Source organism: Vespa mandarinia, chromosome 3 (genome assembly GCF_050613455.1).
Source record: "Vespa mandarinia isolate Hongniang chromosome 3, ASM5061345v1, whole genome shotgun sequence".
NCBI classification, from domain to species: Eukaryota; Metazoa; Arthropoda; class Insecta; order Hymenoptera; family Vespidae; genus Vespa; species Vespa mandarinia.
Genome location: NC_140812.1, coordinates 9,561,950 through 9,588,266, shown reverse-complemented (window position 1 = coordinate 9,588,266; position 26,317 = coordinate 9,561,950). Strand labels below are relative to the sequence as shown.

General features: G+C 27.8%; 4 protein-coding genes across 6 annotated transcripts; 1 reads left to right on the top strand and 3 right to left on the bottom strand.

Annotated features, from left to right (window-relative positions):
- Window positions 1-6,723: 6,723 nt before the first annotated feature.
- LOC118445042 (putative inorganic phosphate cotransporter) lies at window positions 6,724-11,912 on the bottom strand. Its single transcript, XM_035873937.2, has 8 exons — window positions 11,850-11,912; window positions 11,728-11,790; window positions 10,497-10,630; window positions 9,788-10,088; window positions 9,333-9,577; window positions 7,579-7,728; window positions 7,120-7,494; window positions 6,724-6,976 (listed from the first exon to the last, which is right to left on the bottom strand). Exons 2-8 carry the CDS (start codon window positions 11,780-11,782, stop codon window positions 6,821-6,823), a joined length of 1,416 nt encoding a protein of 471 aa, XP_035729830.1. The 5' UTR covers window positions 11,783-11,790; window positions 11,850-11,912; the 3' UTR covers window positions 6,724-6,820.
- Window positions 11,913-13,052: 1,140 nt separating this feature from the next.
- On the bottom strand, window positions 13,053-18,423 carry glu (structural maintenance of chromosomes 4-like protein gluon). Its single transcript, XM_035874129.2, has 8 exons — window positions 17,744-18,423; window positions 17,469-17,660; window positions 17,200-17,376; window positions 16,840-17,132; window positions 16,438-16,717; window positions 15,762-16,358; window positions 13,456-15,605; window positions 13,053-13,368 (listed from the first exon to the last, which is right to left on the bottom strand). Exons 1-8 carry the CDS (start codon window positions 17,984-17,986, stop codon window positions 13,251-13,253), a joined length of 4,050 nt encoding a protein of 1,349 aa, XP_035730022.2. The 5' UTR covers window positions 17,987-18,423; the 3' UTR covers window positions 13,053-13,250.
- A 241-nt stretch (window positions 18,424-18,664) lies between these two features.
- Window positions 18,665-20,441, top strand: LOC118445126 (dnaJ homolog subfamily C member 28). Its single transcript, XM_035874139.2, has 5 exons — window positions 18,665-18,922; window positions 18,998-19,129; window positions 19,211-19,306; window positions 19,424-19,774; window positions 19,873-20,441. The coding sequence occupies exons 1-5, from the start codon at window positions 18,806-18,808 to the stop codon at window positions 20,284-20,286; spliced, it is 1,110 nt and encodes a 369-aa protein (XP_035730032.1). The 5' UTR covers window positions 18,665-18,805; the 3' UTR covers window positions 20,287-20,441.
- Window position 20,442: 1 nt separating this feature from the next.
- Window positions 20,443-25,880, bottom strand: Gart (trifunctional purine biosynthetic protein adenosine-3 Gart). Of its 3 annotated transcripts, none has more exons than XM_035874133.2 (17): window positions 25,840-25,880; window positions 24,857-24,939; window positions 24,656-24,745; window positions 24,335-24,582; window positions 24,064-24,263; window positions 23,797-23,991; window positions 23,586-23,716; window positions 23,295-23,505; window positions 23,080-23,215; window positions 22,797-23,019; window positions 22,522-22,716; window positions 22,110-22,365; window positions 21,830-22,033; window positions 21,602-21,748; window positions 21,258-21,526; window positions 20,890-21,147; window positions 20,443-20,695 (listed from the first exon to the last, which is right to left on the bottom strand). In XM_035874133.2, the coding sequence occupies exons 2-17, from the start codon at window positions 24,935-24,937 to the stop codon at window positions 20,510-20,512; spliced, it is 3,030 nt and encodes a 1,009-aa protein (XP_035730026.2). In that variant the 5' UTR covers window positions 24,938-24,939; window positions 25,840-25,880; the 3' UTR covers window positions 20,443-20,509. The 3 variants fall into 3 exon arrangements, with proteins under 3 accessions (XP_035730026.2, XP_085511929.1, XP_035730024.2); XM_085655803.1 differs by lacking the exon at window positions 25,840-25,880 and adding an exon at window positions 25,410-25,431; XM_035874131.2 differs by lacking the exon at window positions 25,840-25,880 and adding an exon at window positions 25,078-25,388.
- Between the last annotated feature and the right edge of the window lie 437 nt (window positions 25,881-26,317).

Genomic DNA, 26,317 nt, shown 5'->3' with positions numbered 1-26,317 from the left:
TTTCCGCGCGAGTAAAATATTTAAAAATGTATTAAAATATTTAAAAATGTATTAAAATATTATATATAAAATGTATTCAAATAATTATAAACGCGTTTGAGCAAGAAGATCCTATCCTGATCTAATAAATAAATGAAAAAATAAGAAACCATTCACGAGTAAATCTCCGAAGAAATTTACTCGTGGTCACTCAATGCTCTTCTATTAATTAATTACAACCAATCACCCGTGCCGATTCGGACCTTTCGTCCTCGACATGATTGAGTGATTGGAGGGACTTAAAAATTCACTTACTACTTAAGAAGTTCTGCGATGGCTCCAAAACACTCGTTCAGATCGAAATTGAGAGTGGGTGATTCTTATGTGGTTGAAAATTAAGTAGGTCGACATCGAAGTTGATCAAGAATCTCTTCAATGATGCACTGACTCTATTACGCGATAGTTATTTTTTAACGAACGGTCACTGAATTTACTTCGCGAAACCCTACTATCCTTTATAAATACAGTCTGTGCGACTGTTAAAAAAACAAAACATTTCGCTGAGCAAACACTAATACTAACGATTGCATTGCACGCAATCGATGCAAATACACTTACTGTTTAAATCGCGAAACTCGAACGAACAAACACTGCTTCTACTTCGTGATATTCTTAGTTAAGTTATACAAATATTCGATTAAATCATTGTTTCGTGTGCGATTGCAACGATATCCTGAAAAAAAAAAAAAATAAAAACAAAATTATTACTATTACTGTTATAATAAGAAATTGTATAAATTATTGAAGAAACAGATAAGTAAGAATAAAAATATAAATTATAAAAGCAATATATAAATATATTTACCTTAAATATTCGTTGATACTTGCAGCAAAGACATCCTGAGAGACTTTTGATGATAACTCGTCAAAGGACAAAGGAGAACTGATCCCGGCAATAGTTCAAGTCAATCGACTTGATACTAATAAATACTGTATGCTATATGTTATATGTTAAATACTATATGTTAATAAAAAAAGGAACTATAAATGCAGAAAAAAATTTTTAAATATTAGAATTTTATATAAAATTATTTTAAGCTTTTCGCACGTAAGCGTATTTATAATATTTAAACATAATGTACTATTATTTAAATATTACTTTATATTACTGCATGTATATTAAATATTGTTTAAATAATCAAAGAATTATCGAAAGTATTAATTTATAACCTTACGCGATTAGAAAGAAAGAGTATCGATGTGCACTCTTCGAATTACAAAAGAAAACTAACTCGGTAAGTGACAAAGTTAATCAAAGGACCGTTTATGTTTAAATTTCGCAAGGCTAACAAATCCAAAATTAAAATTTTAAAGTATTTGAAATATTATATTAAAATTATTTTTATTTTCTCGCGCGTTACAATCTTTTTAATGTTTAAACGAATGTAATATTATTTATTATTAGTTAATTGTATTCCACTTTTGTCAAAGATGGTTTAAATAATCGAAAAATTATCGAAAGTATTAATTTATAAGTTTACGCGGTTAGAAAGAACGAGTGTCAATGTGCACTGGTCGGAGTGCAAAGGGAAACTAACTCGGTAGATGTCAAAGTTAATCGAAGGACCGTTTATGTTTATATTGCACAAGGCCAACAACCACGAGATCAAATTTTGAAGTATTGGAATATTATATTAAAATTATTTTAAGTCCGTCGCGAGTTTCTTTCTTTTTAATGTTTAAACGAATGTATTATTGTTTAAATATTACTTTATTGTACTGCGTGTATATTAAATATTGTTTAAATAATCGAAGAATTATCGAAAGTATTAATTTATAAGTTTACGCGGTTAGAAAGAACGAATGTCGATGTGCACTGGTCGGAGTGCAAAGGGAAACTAACTCGGTAGATGTCAAAGTTAATCGAAGGACCGTTTATGTTTATATTGCACAAGGCCAACAACCACGAGATCAAATTTTGAAGTATTGGAATATTATATTAAAATTATTTTAAGTCCGTCACGAGTTTCTTTCTTTTTAATGTTTAAACGAATGTATTATTGTTTAAATATTACTTCATTGTACTGCGTTTATATTAAATATTGTTTAAATAATCGAAGAATTATCAAAAGTATTAATTTATAAGTTTACGCGGTTAGAAAGAGCGAGTATCGATGTGCACTGGTCAGAGTGCAAAGGGAAACTAACTCGTTAAATGACAAAGTTAATCAAAGGACCGTTCATATTTATATTTCGCAAAGCCAACAAACCCGAAATTAAAATTTTAAAGTATCTGAAATATTATATTAAAATTATTTTTATTTTCTCGCGCGTTACAATCTTTTTAATGTTTAAACGAATGTAATATTTTTTACTATTAGTTAATTGTATTCCGCTTTTGTCAAAGATGGTTTAAATAATCGAAAAATTATCGAAAGTATTAATTTATAAGTTTACGCGGTTAGAAAGAACGAGTGTCAATGTGCACTGGTCGGAGTGCAAAGGGAAACTAACTCGGTAGATGTCAAAGTTAATCGAAGGACCGTTTATGTTTATATTGCACAAGGCCAACAATCCCGAGATAAAATTTTAAAGTATAGGAATTTTAAATTAGAATTATTTTAAGTCCAACGAGTTATTCCGTCTTTTTAATGTTTAAACAAATCTAATATTGTTTCAATATTGCTTTATTGTGCTCTGTGTATGTCAAGGATTATTTAATTAATTAAGAAATTACCGGAATTATTAATTTTTAAGTTCCGCGATTAGAAATAGAAAGTAACGATGTGCACTGGACGAAGTGCAAAAGAAAACTAACTCACGAATCGTCAAAGTTAATCGAAGGACCGTTTATGTTTATATTGCACAAGGCCAACAACTCCGAAATTAAATTTTGAAGTATCAGTATTTTATATCAAAATTATTTAAGGTTTTTTTCTTTATAATGTTTAAACGAATATACTATTGTTTAAATATTGCTTTATTGTGCTCTGTGTATGTTAAGGATTATTTAATTAATTAAGAAATTACCGAAATTATTAATTTTTAAGTTCCGCGATTAGAAATAGAAAGTAACGATGTGCACTGGACGAAGTGCAAAAGAAAACTAACTCACGAATCGTCAAAGTTAATCGAAGGACCGTTTATGTTTATATTGCACAAGGCCAACAACTCCGAAATTAAATTTTGAAGTATCAGTATTTTATATCAAAATTATTTAAGGTTTTTTTCTTTATAATGTTTAAACGAATATACTATTGTTTAAATATTGCTTTATTGTGCTCTGTGTATGTTAAGGATTATTTAATTAATTAAGAAATTACCGAAATTATTAATTTTTAAGTTCCGCGATTAGAAATAGAAAGTAACGATGTGCACTGGACGAAGTGCAAAAGAAAACTAACTCACGAATCGTCAAAGTTAATCGAAGGACCGTTTATGTTTATATTGCACAAGGCCAACAACTCCGAAATTAAATTTTGAAGTATCAGTATTTTATATCAAAATTATTTAAGGTTTTTTTCTTTATAATGTTTAAACGAATATACTATTGTTTAAATATTGCTTTATTGTGCTCTGTGTATGTTAAGGATTATTTAATTAATTAAGAAATTACCGAAATTATTAATTTTTAAGTTCCGCGATTAGAAATAGAAAGTAACGATGTGCACTGGACGGAGTGCAAAAGAAAACTAACTCACGAATCGTCAAAGTTAATCAAAGGACCGTTTATGTTTATATTGCACAAGGCCAACAACTCCGAAATTAAATTTTGAAGTATCAGTATTTTATATCAAAATTATTTAAGGTTTTTTTCTTTATTATGTTTAAACGAATATACTATTGTTTAAATATTGTTTTATTATGCTCTGTGTATGTTAAGGATTATTTAATTAATTAAGAAATTACCGAAATTATTAATTTTTAAGTTCCGCGATTAGAAATAGAAAGTAACGATGTGCACTGGACGGAGTGCAAAAGAAAACTAACTCACGAATCGTCAAAGTTAATCAAAGGACCGTTTATGTTTATATTGCACAAGACCAACAACTCCGAAATTAAATTTTGAAGTATCAGTATTTTATATCAAAATTATTTAAGGTTTTTTTCTTTATAATGTTTAAACGAATATACTATTGTTTAAATATTGCTTTATTGTGCTCTGTGTATGTTAAGGATTATTTAATTAATTAAGAAATTACCGAAATTATTAATTTTTAAGTTCCGCGATTAGAAATAGAAAGTAACGATGTGCACTGGACGAAGTGCAAAAGAAAACTAACTCACGAATCGTCAAAGTTAATCGAAGGACCGTTTATGTTTATATTGCACAAGGCCAACAACTCCGAAATTAAATTTTGAAGTATCAGTATTTTATATCAAAATTATTTAAGGTTTTTTTCTTTATAATGTTTAAACGAATATACTATTGTTTAAATATTGCTTTATTGTGCTCTGTGTATGTTAAGGATTATTTAATTAATTAAGAAATTACCGAAATTATTAATTTTTAAGTTCCGCGATTAGAAATAGAAAGTAACGATGTGCACTGGACGGAGTGCAAAAGAAAACTAACTCACGAATCGTCAAAGTTAATCAAAGGACCGTTTATGTTTATATTGCACAAGACCAACAACTCCGAAATTAAATTTTGAAGTATCAGTATTTTATATCAAAATTATTTAAGGTTTTTTTCTTTATAATGTTTAAACGAATATACTATTGTTTAAATATTGCTTTATTGTGCTCTGTGTATGTTAAGGATTATTTAATTAATTAAGAAATTACCGAAATTATTAATTTTTAAGTTCCGCGATTAGAAATAGAAAGTAACGATGTGCACTGGACGGAGTGCAAAAGAAAACTAACTCACGAATCGTCAAAGTTAATCGAAGGACCGTTTATGTTTATATTGCACAAGGCCAACAACTCCGAAATTAAATTTTGAAGTATCAGTATTTTATATCAAAATTATTTAAGGTTTTTTTCTTTATAATGTTTAAACGAATATACTATTGTTTAAATATTGCTTTATTGTGCTCTGTGTATGTTAAGGATTATTTAATTAATTAAGAAATTATCGAAATTATTAATTTTTAAATTCCGCGATTAAAAATAGAGATTATCGATATGCCAATATCGATAATCGTTAGATTCCAAAAGTAAACTAAGACGGTATATGACAAAGTCAATTAAAGGAATGTTTACGTTTATATTGTACAAGGCTAACAATTCCAAAATCAAAATTTTTAAGTATTACAATTTTAAATTAAGATAATTATAAGTTTATCGCGTTTTGTATTCTTATTAACATTAACGGGAATGTACTATTGTTTAAATATTAGTTTATTGTACTCCGTGTATATTAAAGATTGTTTAAATAATCGAAGAAATTATTAATCGAATAAATTATTAATTTATATGCGTTTACGTTTAGAAAGGGTGAGAGTCGATGTGTACTCGTTGCATTCCAAAAGTAAATTAAGATGGTAATGGTAAGATGGTAAATGACAAACTTAATTAAAGTATCGTTTATGTTTATATTGCATAAGTTCAACAAACCGAAAATAAAAATTTTTGTTTATAGGTATTCTAAATTAAGATTATTATAAGTTTCTCACATTTTGCGATCTTTTTAACGTTTATAAGAATGTACTATTGTTTAAATATTAGTTTATTGGACACCGTGTAGGTTAAAGATTGTCTAAATAAGTGAAAAAATTATTGAAATTATTAATTTATACGTTTTTCTGTTTAGAAAGAGATATGATTATCGAGGTGTTGTTATCGGACTGTGTATGAAAGCATTAAATTGGTATTAATTCATATTTTTCGCGAGTTATGGATTATGTAATGTTTGAACAAATGTACTATCGTATAAATTCCTTTTTATACCCTGTGTACACTATACATCGTTTAAATAATCATTGTTTTACCGAAAAAATAAATTATTTCAATTTAGTTATATGGAAAGTTTGTATTCTGATATTTTATCGTTGGAATTCAAAAGAAAATTGAATTAATAAATGTTAAAATCAATAAAATGTTCATTTTTCGTTGATATTAAATATAATCAACAACACGAAGTTCCAAATTTAACTCTATAGTAATATTAAATTAAAAATGTTTTATATTTAACGTGTATTACAAATACTAAAAAATTCTAATCTCTTTATTATTCTTACTTATAGAACGGAATAGTAGATATATTAATTTTTAAATGTTACTTATACATTATTTTACAACACGTTAAAGAAAAGGGTTAACCATTCCCTTCTTAAACGCAGTACTGTTGACAGAAGGTAAATGATTATAGTACTATTATCAACAGAAATAACAGCTAATAATTTTGACTATGTACCGTCGATAATTTAAGAAATTAATTTGTTACTTTGGTAATTATTATCTATGAGTGTTAAATGCCTCAAATCACGTAGGAAGGTATAATAAGAACCAACATAATTAATAATAATATTATTCATTCAACAAATTTTAACTTTAACAATATAATGTATATATATACATATATACACATACATAAAATACAATATAATACATATATATATATATATATATATATATTTTTTTTTTCTTTTATCTATATAACTATAATTCAATAAATAATGATCGACCTTTTGTACAAGATATAAATACAACATAATAATAACAAGACAAATGGTGCACTAAAATTAACATGAAAAGAAGAATTATGCGAATGAATAATGCGCATTAATACAGTCTCTGTTGAATGCTTATGAGTATATTTATTTTACAAAATGCTAATTCGCATAAAAAGATATAATTGCAACACCATTATTCTTGTTGGAATCAATATGGCACACTAAACCGCCCTGTGTATTATATTGTTCTGTTTATCACTTTTAAGATCGTTCCACCATTGTATTTCGGCTTTACCCCAGATGAGAAATATCAAATTACTCACGAAATAAACGCCAGCGGAAATATAAAATACTATTGACCATAGATGTGTACTGCTCTGTAATAAAAAAATAAAATATATATATATATACATATATTTAGTAGATATATATATATATATATATATATATATATATATATACATATACACTGTATATAAGATAAATCTCTAATATTATATATAATAAAAATTATACTTACCAGGTCGGTAATAATTTCTCCACAGATTATTGGTGCAATTATTGCGGTAACAGAGGCCAAACAATTAGTGATAGACATCATAGTACCGGCATGATTCGGACTAAGATCGATATGATTTAACTGATATCCACAAAGTGATCCGGCGTTGAGCCCAACTGCTACAATAAGAATTATAACAGTCCAGAGTGGATTATCAATCGGAACAAAACCCAAAACAATCAGAGCTGCGGCAGGGCCCCAATAAGCAAGAGTGTTAGCTAACTTTCTCGTTATCGATCTAGAGACATTCTTTTTAAGTGCATAATCCGAAAGCCAGCTTACAGGGAAGCTTAATATCCACATTGCCAGATAAGGCAATGCTGAGATACCTCCATTCTATAAATTATTATTATTAATAAGAACAATATATTAATGTAAGAAGAGTATTTTAATGATATATTCGAACGATCAATTAATTACCTTTTCGATATCAAAACCTAAAACGGAATTCAAATAAGTTGGCATTTCTGTGAGAAGAGTCCAATATCCCCAATTTTGACCACAATGGGCGATTATCAATGCCCACATTGGTGTCGATGTGAAAATCTCTTTCCATGGTGTTCGTAATTTCTGAAACAGCGCAATAATTCCGAGCATTAATAAAAACAGAAAAGGATATAAATACGGTATTAACGTAAGTTCTAATGACAAAAAATTTCTTCGAAAATTCATAATCGTTGAGAAAAAAAATAAAAAAAAAGGAAAAATAAACCTCTTTTTTGATTATATAACATATCACGTATTATATCATGTGAAAAGTGAAGTTGACGCATTCATAATTACAATGGTATTCCCTTTACCGTGTGCAATTACAGTTTCAGTTTTTACAATCTTTTCTTCTAACGAGTAAAGTAAAGGACAAATTCAAATAGTAGTAACTATATAGACGTATATATATAGATACACGAGACAATCTCTCGTTCCTATTAAATTATGTGTTAAATCAATTGTAAAAGCAATGCTCGCGTAATGATATATGCGAGATCGATACGTCCATTCTCTTTACGTATGTAATAGTAAATAAATAAATATGTATATATATGCATAGCTATCTAATCGCTTTGTGAAACTAACAAGTAAGATGCGATCTCCTTACATAATAATTCGTAATACATTGTTACTCGATAAAACGGCTTAGCGCAATACTTAAAGAGTGACAATAATGATTAAAAAAAGAAGAAGAAAGATAAAAAAAAAAAAGAAGAAAACTTCGATTGAAATTTTATCCTCGTTTCCAAAGTTATCAATGGAAAAAAATCTGATAAAATCGTCAAATTTCCAATGACGCATTATCTCCTCGAATTTTTTTCTACTTGAATTCTTACTAATAACACGTTAGTTATAACATTTCACATTTTCTGTCAGCCTTGAGTCGACGCGCAAAACATACCGAACATACAGGAAATTTAATTTAAAAAGACAAAGTATTGTATTATCGTTAAAAGTACATTAAAATAGCAAATAAGAAGTTAAAAATAACAAATAGGATTGAACAAAAATATATTTTCAGCATGAAGCAATCGTAAAATATAATTTGCTTTGATGAAAAAACAAAACAAATAAGAAGGAAGAAAATGATCTATTCCAATGATATAATAAACGCTACACGATGGAATTCCGAACAGTAACAATTATTACAAAAATAAATCCAGCGTGTAAAAAATCGATCGAATACTATTTTTTTTAATCGTTCGATCGCTTAAAATTCGATAAATTATAATTATTCCAAAAGAGAAGACTCTTGAAGAATTGTTACGCACATTGTTCATTTTTTAATACTCGATATGAATTATTTTTCTTATCGTGTGATTACATAATCAAACCAAATCGAAATATTTCCATTTAGAATATGAATAGTTCCCGAGTCTATCGAACTGTATAAAAAGAAATTATCGTTGTACTCTGATCATTAGAAATAGATCAACTAATGCTCACTAAATCAAAGTATATAAATAAAATTTACGATTAGCCTGCGGTATCTTAATTCTTATTTGCTATGTAAAACACATTTATTATAGCAATTTTATTTTACGTTTAATAAATGTGTCCTGTAAAGGCCAATGCTAAATACTTTATCGTTCCTCGATAAAGTCAGTTTTTATTCATTACGTTCGGACCATCGGCATTATTCACAAAATTTTAAAAACTGTTCTTGCATATTATAATTTATTCACCTCTTCGTTATCAGTATGAGTACTTTCAAGGCTGCTCTTAATATACATCTTTTCTTCCATGGAAATGGTTGAGTGAGTAGACGGTGTATCAGAACCGAGGAAGAGGAAAATTATACTCCAACAGACAGCAAAAGCACCAAAAATATAAAAAATGCTAGGCCATCCTATTGATGATGCTGCGAGTAGACCACTAAACGGAAGAGCGAGGACTGTACCAAACTGTGCTCCTGCGTATGTGAAGGTACCTTTAAAAAAAAGAAAAAAACGATATAATTGAATAAAGAAATAAAGAGAGAAAGAGAAAGAGAGAGAGATAATGAAACTAATAATAGAACAATAGGTAAAGAGAAGAATAAGGAACATGTATTTCACGGTTTTTTTTTTCTTTTTTGTTTATAATTTTCGCACCTTTTTTCAGTACTTTCGTTCTATTTCGCGTATCAAACGGTTCTCACCAAGTCTTGCCCTCTCTGAGGGCGGCACCCATTTGGAGAGAAGGCTGTGTATGGAAGGTAAGAGGCAACCTTGAGAAAGACCCATGCCTACCCTGCAAACGTATACAGCTATGATGCCGCCATAATGAGCAGCAACGTGCGTCAATAAACTAAATACACCGCAAATAAACATCCCCAAGCAGAGGACCTTTTGAGTGCTCCAAATACTGATGAAATAACCCGATGGTATCTGTATTATCGTGTAACCCCAGAAAAACGAACTAAGGATCGATGACCTTTGCGACGAAGTCCATCCATAATCCTAAATATAAAAAAAGATCGATCTAATTGTTTAAAAATGTCACAAAATTATTAAAAAATTATTATTATTTAAAAATTATAAATATTTATCATATATATTACATATACATACATACATATATATATATATATATATATATATATATATATATAAAATCTAATTATTTCACATTTAATAATAATATTAATTATTTTTAATATATATATATATAATAATTTAATATATATATATAAATATTAACTTATAAAATCTTTCAAATAATTTATTTTATACTTCCATAATTACATATTAATAGAATTCATTCAGAGAAATTAATACTTTCATTTAATCTTTTGTCGAATACATTAATATTATAGCTTATAGCTAGTTCTTGATGCTGAACGTTATAAACATTGAATAATTACTTACTTCGATCTCTGGGTTCGCTGTAGTAGAGTTCGACATTGCCACAACAGCCACTGATATTCCCACTCTAAGAAAATATCCAATGACCATGGCGAAGAAAAGTAGAAGGACTTGTAAATGTCTGACCCCCAGTTTACCTGAAATATATATATATACACATATGTAGAACACATATATATGTTTATATGTACATATGTATGGCATATATATATATATATAGAGAGAGAGACATATATAAAACACATACACGCACTATATTCAATAAATGAAAGTAATGTTCATCTTGATCTTAATTCCGATCAATTAAAAAATGAAAAAGGCTTATTATGTCAAGATCATTTAAATATTTAAATTTTACACGTGTCATTTTTTCTTCTAATTCTTGACGATTGATATATTCATGGATTAATTCATAATATAATCTAATATTATATATCTATGTATTTAATACTATTTCAAGATTAAGATAAAAATTTATCAAGGAGACAACGAATCAACTAAAAATGATTTATCTTTTTTTACGAATTTACGAAGTATTTCAATATAACTTATCTAGAATTAAACACTGTTATGATTAAAATGAGATAAAAAAAGAGAGGGTAAATTTGATATATACTTCTAGAAATGAGAACGCAATAAGACACTCGTATAAGTAAAAAATTTCCTCGTTATCTTGTTTTTCAATTAAAACATTATCTCAATCATCAAAAAATTATTTATTAATTGCGATAACGAACGCGGTTTTAATTTATTCTAATAAATTAAAAATATCTCTTGAATCTAAATAAAAAAAACTAATTTATTTAAACAAAACAAATCGTATGGTGTACGTGAAAAGTACGTAAATGAGATAATATTTTAGGGTAATAGGCAAACCCAGAAAAAATTTCTTCAACAAGTCAAGAAACGACGTAAAAAAGTATGATAACAAAAAATAATTTGAAGAAAATTACTAAAGTAATAATATAATTTATAAAAAATGCTATATTAACATAAATATAGTGTTAAGTTTACGAGCTCGCTAATGATATGCTTCGAAACGTTTCTTGAATGTATCACAATGTTCATCGCAATAGTAAAATTATTTGTGAAATTTAAATTTTACAATTGATGAAACGCGTCGATTAGAGGATCGTTCGAATAAATCATTTTCAACATACATCCAATCGTACACAGTTATTAATAATAATGGTGATATGATAACACTGACAATGACAATGATAAATAAATCTACCTGGCGACACCTTCGTTACACCGTCGCTACTACCTTCCTTTCTGTTAGCTGTCATTTTCGCTTCTGCAAGAATACACCGTTCTAAAAATGTTAATCGTATATACTTATATCGAGTTCCCCACCGATTTACGAAACACCACGCCCCTCTATTTTTCCTTTGATCCTCTCCTCTAGACTAATCGTAACGATTTCTATATACAAACTCGTAGAATGCAACCAAAGGCGTTAACGACGACTTTTATTTATGTATTTATGCGTTCTCAGATATACAAAATATATATTAAAAATTGTTTGATATCAAATGCAAGAAGATACCAATAACATAATATGTTTTTATCTGATCAATAGAAAGACTCTCTAATAATTTAATTTATGATACATTAATATTACAGAAATTTACATATATTGTTTTTATTGATAAATTGTTTTTGCGTTGAGTTTCCTCGAGCAAAAAAAATATCTCTTTAAAGTATATCTTATCGCATATTCTTCACAAAGAAATGTCTAATCTTCCATAAATTTTATTAATCGTAGGAAGGATTACTGAATGCATGATTACATCATTTCATTTTTTCCATAATATCGTATTACTTTACTACGCGTAACTTTGTTTATTGATATCAAAGAGAATATATAAAAGTACATAAATATTAGTATGAATGATAAACATGTGTATTTAAATTTATAAGTATATAAGAATATTGCTCATTTATAAAATATATATAAATATATATTATATATATATATATATATATATATATATATATATATATATATATATATATATAATTATTTTATACGGCAGTTATTAAACTAAGCCAATTTGTACATTACAATACAATTTTTTTTTCTTGTCATTATTCGCTTTAATTCAATATTGCCATTTAAAAAGAAAAATAAAAACAAATCGACATTGATATCTATACGTATATTTTTTCTCTTTTTCATTAAAGCAATTATTTTACCATAGGTGAGAAACTTTCACCAGTGTTAAATGTATATTTCATATTTTTATACAATTGTAAAAGAGCACTGTATTTTCGTCGACTATTTTACAAATACACAAAGCGTACGAATAAAAATAATCATTACGTTAATAGATATAATCCTTGCAATGTTAGGCCAATTTTGTATAAGACACTATGATCTTTAGTATGAAATTATTAATGAAGTGAAATAATCTTTTGTATATTTATAAATGTAATTTTAAATGTATTAATTTGAAAAAAAATCTTTTCTATAATTTCTGCCCAATGACATTGATAATAAATAAATAAATATATATATATATATATATATATATATATATATATATATATATATATATATATATATATCGATAAGAAATAATGTTAACAAGACTGAGAAAATGTTACGAGGCATTATTAAATGGATTTGGCGAAACAATGCATTCTGTTCAAATAATTATTTCTTCGCATTGCACAAGATGTATTTTTCTTTACATAAGGTATGTCCTTATTGAAACATATCTTCGTCTTAATAATAACATTACTAAAACACTTTTATATCCTTCTTTTCTTCCTTACAGGTTCTTTGTTTCCATTTTTCTCTTCATTATTGACATTTTCCTTAGAATTATCAGATTTCTTTGGAGTTTCACAAAGGCTCAAATTTGGTAATCTGAAATCGCCAATTAAATATATAAATGAATCATAAAAAATACACACACGCACTCAACCCAATAAAATAATTATTATTAAATCTTACCCTAAGGAGGTATTCAAATCGGTTCCGTTAGAATGCGCAACTTTATCTGCATTTATTGGCTGTTCGTCTTGCGTATTATTTTTTGACGTAAGTTGCGTTTGGGTATAAGGATTTCTAGAAATAGGTATCTGTGTTGGTGGTGAAATTCCATGATTGACATAATATTTGGCCAAATTAACTGTGACACTTTTTGTGCAATTATATGTCTTATATATTCCTACAAGATAATCTGCAAGTTCAAACATATTCGATCGAAGGGATATTATTATAAATTGGGCATTCTTTGTTCTCTCTTTAATGTAGTGACCAACAATGGAAACATTTTTGAAATCCAGAGCTGCGTCTATTTCATCCATAAAATATAATGGGGTCGGTTTATAATGATGTAATGCAAAGACCAAAGCCAAAGAGCTCAGGGTTTTTTCACCACCACTAAGATTACTAATATTTTTCCAAGATTTCTTTGGTGGTCTTACACTGAAAACTATCCCTTCGCTAAATGGATCCAATGAATCGACTAATTCAAGTTCAGCATCTCCTCCCAAAGTTATCATTTGATACATTTCTTTCAGCTTACTCGTTATTAATGTAAAACCACCAAGAAATTCATTCATTCTTTGTCGTCGTACATTTTCATAAATATCTCTTAAATTATTTCTTTCAGTAGTTATTAATTCGAGATCTGTAACACGTTGTAAATAAAGTTTATCTTTTTCTTCGTAATCAGCAATAATTTGCATATTAGGAGTATCTTTTGGTAAATATTGCATGGCTTTAGTTAATTTATCAGTTACAACCTTCTCGTCCAATTCATTTATTTCTTCCTCTGATAATTCTTTTAATACACCAGGTTGTTCCCCTGGAATTGTATGAAGTTTCAAAGAATCTATTTTCTTGTTATAATCTGGTAGTCGTTGCTTAATCGCCGCTAAAACTTTCTTATATTCACTGAACTTCTGATCTAAATCTATTTTCACGGCTTTCATTTTATTTTCACGAATTTTTAATACCTCCAATTCTCCCTTTATAGACGCCGTAGCTTCGTCTCGTTCTACCAGTGCCGCATTAACTTTGTTTAATTCTTCCAACAAAACTTTGCCCTTTTCCTCTAAATCACTTTTCTGATTTTGCATTTCACGTATTTTTTCTTCCGCAGTGAGTATATCGTTTTCAAGAGTTTTTATACGTTGTTCCACTTTTTTATAATTTCGTTCGGCTGTTGTAATAGCCACTTGTAATTTATAAATCTCACCTTTTGTTTTATCTATCTGTTTATTTAAGGTTGATATTTTTTGCTGTTGGTCCCTTACACGCCCACCAGATATTTTCTCAATCTCCATATTGATGTCAGAAACTTTATTTTCAACGATGGTAGATTTTTCTTGAACCATATCTAATTTCGTTTTGGCAGCATCTACAATTTTCTTCAACTTTTGTACCTCCTTTGGATCGCATACAGATTCTGTAACTTTTTTTCTCTGATTCTTGAGCTGTACTTCTAACAACGATTTTTGTTCCTTAAGAGTCTGTATCTCAATATTATATTTATTTCTATCAACTATCATATCCTTCAAAGAATTTGAAAGAGTATGTATTTGATTTTCCAAAGTTTGCTGTTTAGTTCTTAAATCATTACATTCCTTATATATTTGATCAAGATTTCCTTGTAATTTATCAATATCAGCAACAGAAGGCTCATTTCTAACTACTTTTTGACCTATACGACCTTTAAATACAGTACGTCCACCACCACTCATAGTACCTGACATTTCAATTAGTTCTCCTTTTAAGGTAACCACCCTGTAACGTCTTTGTCCATACGCAATTCGCGTCGCTTGATCTAAATTATCTGCTGCTAAAGTATCTTGTAAGCCATAATAAAATGCTGGTAATATTTCTTCATCTTCAACGCGTATTAAATCAAAAAGTCTAGGAACGTTTTCCGGTGTCTGTAACTTTTGTTTGCACTTTGACAGATAACGTTGTTGTTTTTCTAAAGGTATAAATGTTGCACGTCCTATATCATTTTGACGAAGAAAAGTAATGCACGCTTGAGCAGTATTAACTGTATCCACAACGATGTTATCCAATGGACCACAAGCAGTTGAAACTGCTACATCGTACTTAGCATCTATTGCACCGAGATCACCCTAATGACAAAATCATCTCGTATTAAGTAGCTTTAATTGAAATGAAAATTAGTAAATTAGTAAATTAGTAAATTAGTAAAATAATAAAATAATTATAAACGATATTTCCTAAACGTTAATGTTCATAAATAAATGGCATATGTAAAAAAAACATACCAATCTACCATAAATACCAGGAATCCTTCCTTCCCTTTTTTCTTTCATAAGTAAATTCAAAACTTTATTTCTCGAATTATTTGCTTGCATAGCGGACCTTTTTTCTTCGTAAGAAATTCTCAAATTCTTTAGCTTCGATGTCATTTGAATCTCACGATCCTTTACTTGTTGAAATTCATTTTTTGCTTGATCCAAACTTTTCTGAGTAGCGGGAATCTTTTTATTTAAGGAATCAAGTTGTTCAGTTCTTTGTTTAATTGTATTTACAGTAGTTTCCAAAGTTTCTTTTATATTATTCAATTTTTCTCGCTCTGTTTGTTCGATAGATGTGTATAATTGTAATTTAGAATCTTCAATATCAAATGTACCCTTAGCTTCGTCAACATCTTTTCTAAGAGATATTAAATTTTTCTCTAATTGAGATCGTTCGTTAAGCAATGGTTCCGTTTGTTCACGTAAACCACTCATTAAAGTAACCAATGCAGCTTCCTCCTTTTCTCTAGATTTTACATGCTTCGTAACATGTCGTTCATATTCCTCGATCGTACTTGAATTTTTTTTAGGTATTGCTTGCAATTCTTCTAATTTATTTTTTTCCTGAAATCATTAAACAAAAATGAACTTTTTATAAAAATATACATCTCATAGAAATCTTTAATTTTACAATTAAACTTACAGTTTTCACCAATGCAAGATTCTCTTTTCTTCTTTTGTTTGTCTCAACCATCTCTGCATATAGATATTCATCCTTTTTTCTTATTTGTTCAAATTGTGCATCAATATTATTTTTATTAGACTGTAATGCATTCCATTTTTTACTCTTTTCATTGAGTACCTTTTGTTTTTCTTCCTTTTCTTGATGAATAATTTGTATTTCATTTACTAGATTTTTAACATCTTTATCTACTTCATTCGTTTTTTCTTCTTGTAAAGTAATTTCCTGTGCTGTCCTAGCACTGATTTATGACAAACTTGAAATTATTGATGTGAATTAAATGAAATAAAATAATTTATCATAGAACCTCTAAAGACAAGGTAATAATGTATTAAGGCAACGTAATATAATACTGTAACTTACCGTTTACAATGATACAATTGATATTGTAATTTTGTTACACCATTCTCCATTCTCAAATAATTAACTGCATCCTGCATAGGTTCTTGTAAAGCTGCTTTTTCCTTTTCAACAATTCGAAGACGGTTCATTTTTTCTACCCTACATTCTGATAATAATTCAATCTTCTCAACTAATTTTTCAAGAGGCTCTTTGAAACGTACAGTACCAATGATATCTTCCAGAAATTCTAACATACCCGTTTCATTGTCATTTACAGTTTTTGGTTTCATCATTGCTATCTGCTCTACTTCACCCTATTAACAAATTTTTAAATTAGATCTTAAGATTTTGAAATATTAATTATATTTTTATCATTCATACCTGTAATATTAGAAATCGATTGTGATCTAAATCAACACCATGAGATCTTAAAAGTTTAGATATCTCCTTAAATAGTACTTTTTTATTGTTTAATTCATAATATGATGTATTATCTTTAAATGCTGTTCTAGATATTACAAATTCACTATTTGGTACAACCTCATAATCATCACCTTCCTATATTATAAACATTTATTTTTCTTTTTTCATATATTTTTTATACAAATAAAATCTTATACACAATAGAGAATTTTTTACTTTTAATTTACCTTATCAATTATACTTTGAAAATATATAGAAACGGTGCAACTTTTGCAGTTATTATGTTGACTCGAATTGTGTATCAAAACTGAGATCTTTTTTGAACGTATCTTGCTTGCTTTATAACCAAACACAAAAAGCATTGAATCGATTACATTACTTTTACCACTTCCATTTGGCCCCACAATTGCAGAAAAACACTAAAAGATACATGATAAAGAAAAAAATATAGATATATAGATTCTAAATAAATAAATTAATTAGATTTGATAATTATATTTACCTTATGAAAAGGACCAATAACTTGCTTGCCTGAGTAACTTTTAAAATTTTCATTAACTATTTTTGTAATCATGAGCCTAGGTCCATTTATATTTAAATCATTAATCTTTTTTGGTGGTGGTGGAATGTAAATATCATCATCTATTCTTATACCCCCATCTTCATCGTTATTAAGTTCATTATTTACAAAGTCCACTTCCATCTCTTCAGAAGCATTATGTCTATCCTGTACTTTATCAGCCATTCTAAATTTTTATTATAGCATAGTCAATATTTTGAAAAATATAATGCACACATTGATTGTTTGAGGTTAGGCAACAACATTAATTGTAAACAATATTGTTCTTATAAACATTTCATTTTATAGTTTGCACTATTCTTGTTATAATTGTATATTCATTAAAAAGTATTTCAATCAACCGCATATAACAGGAATTACAAACTAATTCAAGTAAACAGAACTAAGAACTTTTCAAATTCAATTGAAACCGCGCGTTAATATTTCGGTGATAATATTATAACAATTATCGAAGTTCTCAGAAAAGTAAGTATTATACTTTACAAACTGTATGATATTTTACATTGAAAATATACTTTTCAAATTGTAGATATTGTAAAATATTATCATATTATATGTTATAATATTCTACATAACACCATTGTTACAGATAAACCGTTGATACAAAATGGCGCCGCTTAATTCAAATATTTCAAATGTATATAGCGTCCCTGTTTTTTGAGAACACGTGCGAAACAAACACCAATCAGATGCTTGAATAAATTCATTTTAACCAATAAGAAACTGAAACCAATATTTGTATATCTCACTCCAATCGACTAGCGTGGTTAATAAGTATTTTTTTATTTTCTTTCATTACTGAAAGAGAAAGAGAGAATATAATCACAAATGGTAATAAACGTTTATAAAAATGCTTAAAGAATTACACGTATAGGTTATAATCTTAAATAACGATTATATAATAAATCATAAATCAATGATTATACCTATTGGTACTTCTTTCCATTAGTTTCTGTTTATAATAACTATTAGTTAATTAAAAATATGTTAACTTTCAACTGTACATGCGTAAATGGGAGTAAACAATTTGCTCGTGTATCTTTCACAGACATGCTTTTTCTAAAACGGTTAAAACATCGTACTTCTGCAAAATCTGTGAAGGTGAAACCTCATTACACTTATGAAGTGTATTTACTTTATAAATTTACAATCTACGTAATAAAGTTATTTCTTTAGCAACTATATCAAACACTTGGAGTAAATGAAGATTGCGAAGATGAAACGCTTAGGCTTGCCTTTATACATCTAGCCAAACAGTTCCATCCAGACAGTGGAGCATCAGAAGCTGATGCAGTTAGATTTGCAGAAGTAAGAATATTTCAAATATGTTGTTAATTCATTTCATTGATAAAAAAAATATATAACAATATTTAATAATATTTTGTTTAGGTTGAAAGTGCCTATAGAGAAATACGAAAGCTACGCAATGATTTGAAAGAAAGTAATTCTCAATTATTACCGGATGTTGAAGAATTTGACATTAAGGTTTTCATTTATGAATATTATTATTTATATATACTTATATTATATCTTTTACTTCTATATCTTTAAATGTGTATAATGGATGTGTATCTGTATGTATATATATGTTTTTTGTTTAAGCATACAGCACCACAACATCGTCATTATTTAAACTATGACGTTGGTATAGGAACACTAAGTAAACGACAAAGGTTACACACTATTGAAAGAGCACAAAAAGCTGTTGAAAATGTTATGGAACATAGATTAAAAAAATTACAAGCAGAAGAACGTAATACATTAATTGGAATGGATAAAAAACGTGCTCAAGACATTAAGACACGTTATGGGATGGATCGATTGGTAGAAGATTTGATTCAAGAGGCAATGAATAAAGGTGAATTTAGCGATCTTCCAGGCATTGGGAAACCTTTAAAAAATATCAACAGACAAAACCCGTATGTTGATTTCACTACCCACAAATTAAATCAGGTATTCGAATATCTTTTTCAAACAGAATGTATTATAACTTTATAAGTAATATTATACATACTATAACAAGAATAAAACTAATTTTAATCATATCATAGGTACTGATAGAAAACGGATTCACTCCAGAATGGATACAGCTTTCAAAGGAGATCAGAGAAGAAACAAAAGAATTACAAAAATTATTAACAGAAGCACGCAATGAATTAGGTTTAATTCCATTGAATTTAGAAGAAAGAGAAAGTTGGACAAATACTATTGAAAATTTTAAACCATTCATTAAAAATTTAAACAACAAAATTGATAAATATAATTTACTTGTACCTATACTTCAAAAACAAATGCTTCACGTTAATATAGAAACTCTAGCGGAACAAGTATTATCCAAAGAACCAATTAGATCAGCAAAAAAAAAGAAATCAGTAAAAAAAAATATAAACAATACTTTTAATAACGATAATAATCTTGACATTTTCAACTTATTTCAAACAATCTTCAGAAAAAAGATCACTTGAAGATAAAATATTTAATGAAGTATATAAAAAATGTTAATCTTTACCAAACATCTAGAGTATATAGTTAGTGATTAAAAAATAGAAATGTATATCTACTTGTATAGTCTATATAAAACCTAAGAAAAAAAAAAAAGATTTGAAAAGATAATTTCTTACTTTGTAAATATAAAAAATATCTAAATTTTATATTTATTCATAAAAATATAAGATCTGTACATATGATTCAATAGTTCCATTGGATTTTACCATCATCCTTTAATTGTATACGTCCCGTGGCTAAATGTTTTAATGCACGGGGAAAGGCCTTATGCTCCACTTCTTTCACACGTTCTTGAAGTATATTTTCAGTATCATTTGGTAAAACAGGTACCGACTCTTGTTCTATAATAGCTCCAGAATCAATATCAACCTACGGAAAATAATGTAGAATAATTATATTATATATAATACATATTATATATAAAATATATATTTATTTAGTATTATAACTACATGATATCTACTGTATATAAATACAATGTATAAATATTATGTATAAATAATATAGTAAAATTATTTAAATATTAAATATATATTATTAATGAATATATTAACAATTGTTACCGCAACAAAATGAACAGTGCATCCTGAAATGCGTACGCCAGCTGCTAAAACATCTTTATGTGCTTGTGCCCCTTTAAAAGAAGGTAATAAAGAAGGATGCACATTGATTAAAGCACCTTTCCACCTATTTACAAATTGTGCAGACAAAATTCTCATAAAACCAGCAAGACATACAATCTCTACTCCTGCTGCATCAAGTTCAATAGTCATTGCTGAATCAAAAGCTTCTCGACTTGGATATTGATTATGTTGAATAATCTAAATTTAAAAATAATGAAATAATTTTATAGAAGTATTATATATAGCATGTGACATTGAAGTATACTAATTATACGTATACTAATATATCAATTTCAATTTCTATTTACAACTGTTTTGATGCCTGCTCTTTCTGCTCTTTTCAATCCTTCGACATCCGGTTTGTTGGATATTACTAAAACTATTTCTGCACCAATGTGTTGCGTTGGATCTTTTGTAGCATTGATTAATGATTGAAGATTAGTTCCACTACCAGAAATTAAAACACCGACTCTTTTAAGTGGTGCTGCTAATTTGGATGTAATATGTGGCACATATTTTCTCATTTCTATTTCGATCGATTTATCGAAGTTTTTGACTTGAACGCTTAATTGATCATCTACGACATTGAAATACATTATACATAAGTACTTTAGAAAATGGCATGATATTTAAACTCAAATAAACAACTCACTATAACGAGAATTTACTATTCCTATAATTATTGGACTCTCTTCTTTCAACATATGTAATACTTCATCTTTATCTTTCTCTGCACAAATTAAAACAGCTCCAATGCCACAATTAAAAGTTTTCAACATTTCTTGTTGGCTGATATTACCTATAAAATATAAGGGAAAAAAATCTGATGCTTTCAAATAAAATTATTTAATTTCTTAATATAATATCCTTGATTTCTTACCGATTGCAGCAAGCCATCCAAAGATAGGTAAAATTTTCCATTTAGATGCGTCTAAATTAACTTGAACATCTTTAGGCAAAATCCTTGGTATATTTTCTATTAAACCTCCACCAGTAATGTGAGCAAAACCTTTTACCAAATTAGATTTTAAAACAGGAATGACACCTTTAACGTAAATTTTAGTTGGTTCCAAAAGTTCCTCACCTGTAATCAATTAGTATAAAATGATGATATATTTATGAATTAATGAAAGAAATTTCAAATCTTATTAAATAAATACCAATAGTTTTTCCTGTTTCAGAAAATGGAGCAATATCTGTATATTTCACATTTCCTATTTTAAGAACCTTTCTCACCAGACTGAAACCATTACTGTGTACACCACTCGATGGAAGACCAATGACAATATCTTTTTCTATAATCTTATCAATGCATGGTAATAAATTATTTTTTTCAACTGCTCCTACTGCAAATCCTGCCAGATCATATTCTCCATTTGAATACATATTTGGCATTTCTGCAGTCTCTCCACCAATCTAGAAATTAAACAGTACATTCAATTTTTTTTTCTGCAAAATTCAATGGTATTATATTGGTTTATAAGTAAGACCTGTATAATATTTTGACATTACTAATTAATATATAATTTATTTTGACATTACTAATATATTGAATATATAATATATATTTACCAAAGAACATCCAGCTCTTCTGCATCCTTCTGAAACACCATTTATAACAGTGGCAGCTACATTAACATCAAGTTTACCACATGCAAAATAATCAAGGAAAAATAGTGGTTCTGCTCCATGTGCAAGTACATCATTGACACACATTGCCACTAAATCTATTCCTACTGTATCATGTTTATGGCATTCAAATGCAACCTAAAAAGATAATTTAATGTTTAACAATAATTAATGTGCCTATTAAATTGTATGATCTATATACTATAATATGTACCCACTTTTAATTTTGTACCAACACCATCAGTACCAGAAACTAAGAGAGGATCTTTATAACCTGCAGCTTTAACATCAAATATACCACCAAAACCACCAATAGATCCCAATGTACCAGAACGCACAGTAGAACATGATACAGGTTTAATAGCAGATACTAAAGAATCACCAGCCTCAATATCAACACCACTATTTTTATATGTTAAATCACCATAACGAAGAATTGACCTGTAATGATTTTTATTAAAAGGAATCTTTTTATAATTGTACAAAAAATATAATACACACCTGGCAATACCCTTATGAGCTATATCCATTCTAAACTGTTTCCCATCGAATGATATTTCTTTAGCAGCTTGAGTAGCTCTAGCTGCTGCTAATGCCAGTGAACGTGCGATATTAACAACAATGAGAACTCTTCCACCTAAAAATATAATAAAGAAAAATATTTTAGTTTAATATCACATATAATAAAATTATTAATTATTTATAAACTATCTCACCGTTTGTTAATAATTGTCCTTGAGAAGATAGATCAGTGCCACTATGGAAAATAAAATAATCTTTTTTAGATATTACATTGTCAACTCCGCTTATTATTTGACCTTTGGAAGATGAAGCTGGATATCCATGAGAAGCTAAAATAATACCAGCAGCAAATACACCTTCATACCAATCAATTTGAATTTGATCCAAGGTACCATCACAGCAAGCCTGAATAAAACTATGTTATAGAAATATACCTTATCATTGTCAATAATAATTAATCTTGGATAACAAAAGACAAAATTCACCTTTATAATTGTAAACAAATCTGACTTCAATAATGGCAATATCACTTGCGTTTCAGGATCACCAAATCTGCAATTAAATTCTAGGACTTTAGGACCCTCGTTAGTTATCATTAAACCAGCATATAAGATACCTACAATAAACAATAAAAAATAGAATGAAATTATTTTTTATATATATACTTTGTTTAAATATGTTATTATAATTATTTACCAACAAATGGTATATTTTCTTTTCTGAGTCCATTAATAGATTGCTGAAGAATATTTAATTTGACTATTTCATAATCTTTTTCACTCAACAAAGGACATGGACAATAAGCACCCATTCCACCAGTATTTGGACCAGAATCCCCATCAAATATCCTTTTATGGTCTTGCGATGGCATCATAGGAATTATTGTCTTTCCTAAATAATAATAAAGATTAGTATGATGAATATTTCAACGTTCCAAAAAAATTTTTATTTTATATACTGTACCATCTGTGAATGCAAGTACCGATACTTCTTCACCCTCTAAAAGTTCTTCTACAACAATATTTTCACCAGCAGAACCAAATTTTTTATCAGTTAAAATTTCATCAATTGCTTGACACGCTTCCTCTACATTTTTGGCTACAATAACACCTTTACCCGCTGCCAAACCTGAAGCTTTTATCACAAGAGCTCGAAACGTGGCACTAAAATAAACATTTGAATTCATGTTAAAATATTTCATTAAGAACATATATTTATTTTTATTTCAGCTTACTTTTTAACAAATTCTTTTGCATCTTCAGCTTTTGTAAATCCTTTCCATTTGGCAGTTGGAATATTATAACGATCCATGAATTGTTTAGCCCAATCTTTATCGGCTTCTATTTTAGCTGCTTCCTTTTGTGGCCCAAAACAATGTATCCCTACATTTTGTAATTCATTTGCCAAACCTTTAGCAAGATATTCTTCTGGACCAACGATGACAATACTTATTCCATTTTTTTTGCTCCATTCGGCTACTTCCTATCAAACAAATTCATTATAATAAGGAACTATTTGAAATATAGATAAGAAAAAATATTTAGGTATTACATACTTTATAATTCTTAACATTAATTTTTGCTAAAGAAACTTTATCCACCGAAGCAATGCCACTATTACCAGGAGCAACAAATATTTCCTTTATCTATTAACAGTAATAAAATATTTATATATATATATATATATATATATATATATATTTTACACATATAAAAATGTACTGATTAATTAATGTAAAATAATTATTTAGCCTTACATGTGGAGATTGAGATAACTTCCAAGAAATAGCATGTTCTCTACCACCATTACCTATGATCAAGACAGTTTGTCCTGCCATTTCTAAAAAGAATCACAAACGTATTTTTTACTGATTGAACATTCACGAAACAAATTAAATTATCGTCAAAAAATTGAAGTTCTAAATTTAATGCCCAAAAATAGCCTCTATATAGAATATATAAATAAAAAATTCCATACTTAATATATGAATTTCTTTTTATGTCTTTTTATTGAATTGATATTAACTTGTATAAAAAAGAAATAAACGTTTAACTTTATCTCTTAATGGGAACACTAAATGTACAATAAATTAACACAACAACAGGTGTCTAACACAATAAGATTTTCGATTTATAGTTCTCCCATCATGCACGTGGAGATTCTAGATCCTACAAATAGAAGTACTTATTATGTTTTTCAGTTTAACATAGCTGTCTTTTAAAAGCCAATTATTTTCGACCGTAACACCAACGTGATATATTTCATTGACTTGGTTTGAGTTAATTTTTATTAACCTCTTGCATACATACAATGATAACATATTTGACCTTTTGCAAAATTGTTTGTGTTTCATATTTTCTTTACTAACAACGAACTAAGTTATCGACCGTAAAAAGATCTATCAAAGAAACGAGGCAATATTTGATAATAATAATAATAATAATAATAATAATAATAATAATAATAATAATAATAATAATAATAATATTAATAATAATGATAATAATAATAATAATAATAATAATAATAATAATAATAATAATAATAATAATAATAATATAAATATTAATATATAATAATGATAATGATGATGATGATGGTAATAATAAGAACTGATTTGAAAATTGATCGAACGATCGAACGATCCATTGTAATAAATCACTTGATTTTCTTATTATTCTCGCGTTATCACATCGAAGATACGTATATATATAAATATTACTAAATTAGGAGAATTACAATCGCAGAAGTTTATTCTTATTTGCCGTGCATTTACGTACTTACTTACGTATTTATTTTCAAAGATGTTACAAAAAACGATGTAAATAATGGCGCGAAAAATAAATCGAAGGTTATGACGACATTTCTGATGAAGAAAAAAAAAATCACATAGGATCTTTTTTTATTCTCCTTTGAAAAAACTCATAAACGAATTGATTACAATAACGATTGATAATATATTAAGTTATACGTATATATATATATATATATATATATATATATATATATATATATATGCATATAAGATATTATACATTATTTATCTAACGAGATTACCTTCGGATTGTAAAGAAAAGTGAGAGGTTGAAAATAACGTCAATGACAACTTATCGCCAACTATTACCATTTTATATTCAAATAAAGATCACTTTTTTAAAGGTGAATAAATGTACATACATATTTGTGAGACTTTTAATTGTCTTTAATAAAAAAAAAA

Excerpts from the sequence above, each read along its gene's own strand:
- LOC118445042 (XM_035873937.2), bottom strand. The coding sequence starts at position 11,782 with ATGACAGCTAACAGAAAGGAAGGTAGTAGCGACGGTGTAACGAAGGTG. Across the intron at positions 10,631-11,727 it reads TGTAACGAAGGTGTCGCCAG|GTAAACTGGGGGTCAGACAT; the intron begins GTAGATTTATTT and ends TATATATTTCAG. Across the intron at positions 7,495-7,578 it reads TAGGTTTTGATATCGAAAAG|AATGGAGGTATCTCAGCATT; the intron begins GTAATTAATTGA and ends AATAATTTATAG.
- Gart (XM_035874133.2), bottom strand. The coding sequence starts at position 24,937 with ATGGCAGGACAAACTGTCTTGATCATAGGTAATGGTGGTAGAGAACAT. Across the intron at positions 21,749-21,829 it reads TGGATGGCTTGCTGCAATCG|GTAATATCAGCCAACAAGAA; the intron begins GTAAGAAATCAA and ends TATATTTTATAG. Across the intron at positions 21,527-21,601 it reads AATAGTAAATTCTCGTTATA|ATGATCAATTAAGCGTTCAA; the intron begins GTGAGTTGTTTA and ends TCAATGTCGTAG.
- LOC118445126 (XM_035874139.2), top strand. The coding sequence starts at position 18,806 with ATGTTAACTTTCAACTGTACATGCGTAAATGGGAGTAAACAATTTGCT. Across the intron at positions 19,307-19,423 it reads TTGAAGAATTTGACATTAAG|CATACAGCACCACAACATCG; the intron begins GTTTTCATTTAT and ends TTTTTGTTTAAG. Across the intron at positions 19,775-19,872 it reads CTACCCACAAATTAAATCAG|GTACTGATAGAAAACGGATT; the intron begins GTATTCGAATAT and ends ATCATATCATAG.
- glu (XM_035874129.2), bottom strand. The coding sequence starts at position 17,986 with ATGGCTGATAAAGTACAGGATAGACATAATGCTTCTGAAGAGATGGAA. Across the intron at positions 17,133-17,199 it reads ATCGATTTCTAATATTACAG|GGTGAAGTAGAGCAGATAGC; the intron begins GTATGAATGATA and ends ATTTGTTAATAG. Across the intron at positions 16,359-16,437 it reads ATCTTGCATTGGTGAAAACT|GAAAAAAATAAATTAGAAGA; the intron begins GTAAGTTTAATT and ends TAATGATTTCAG.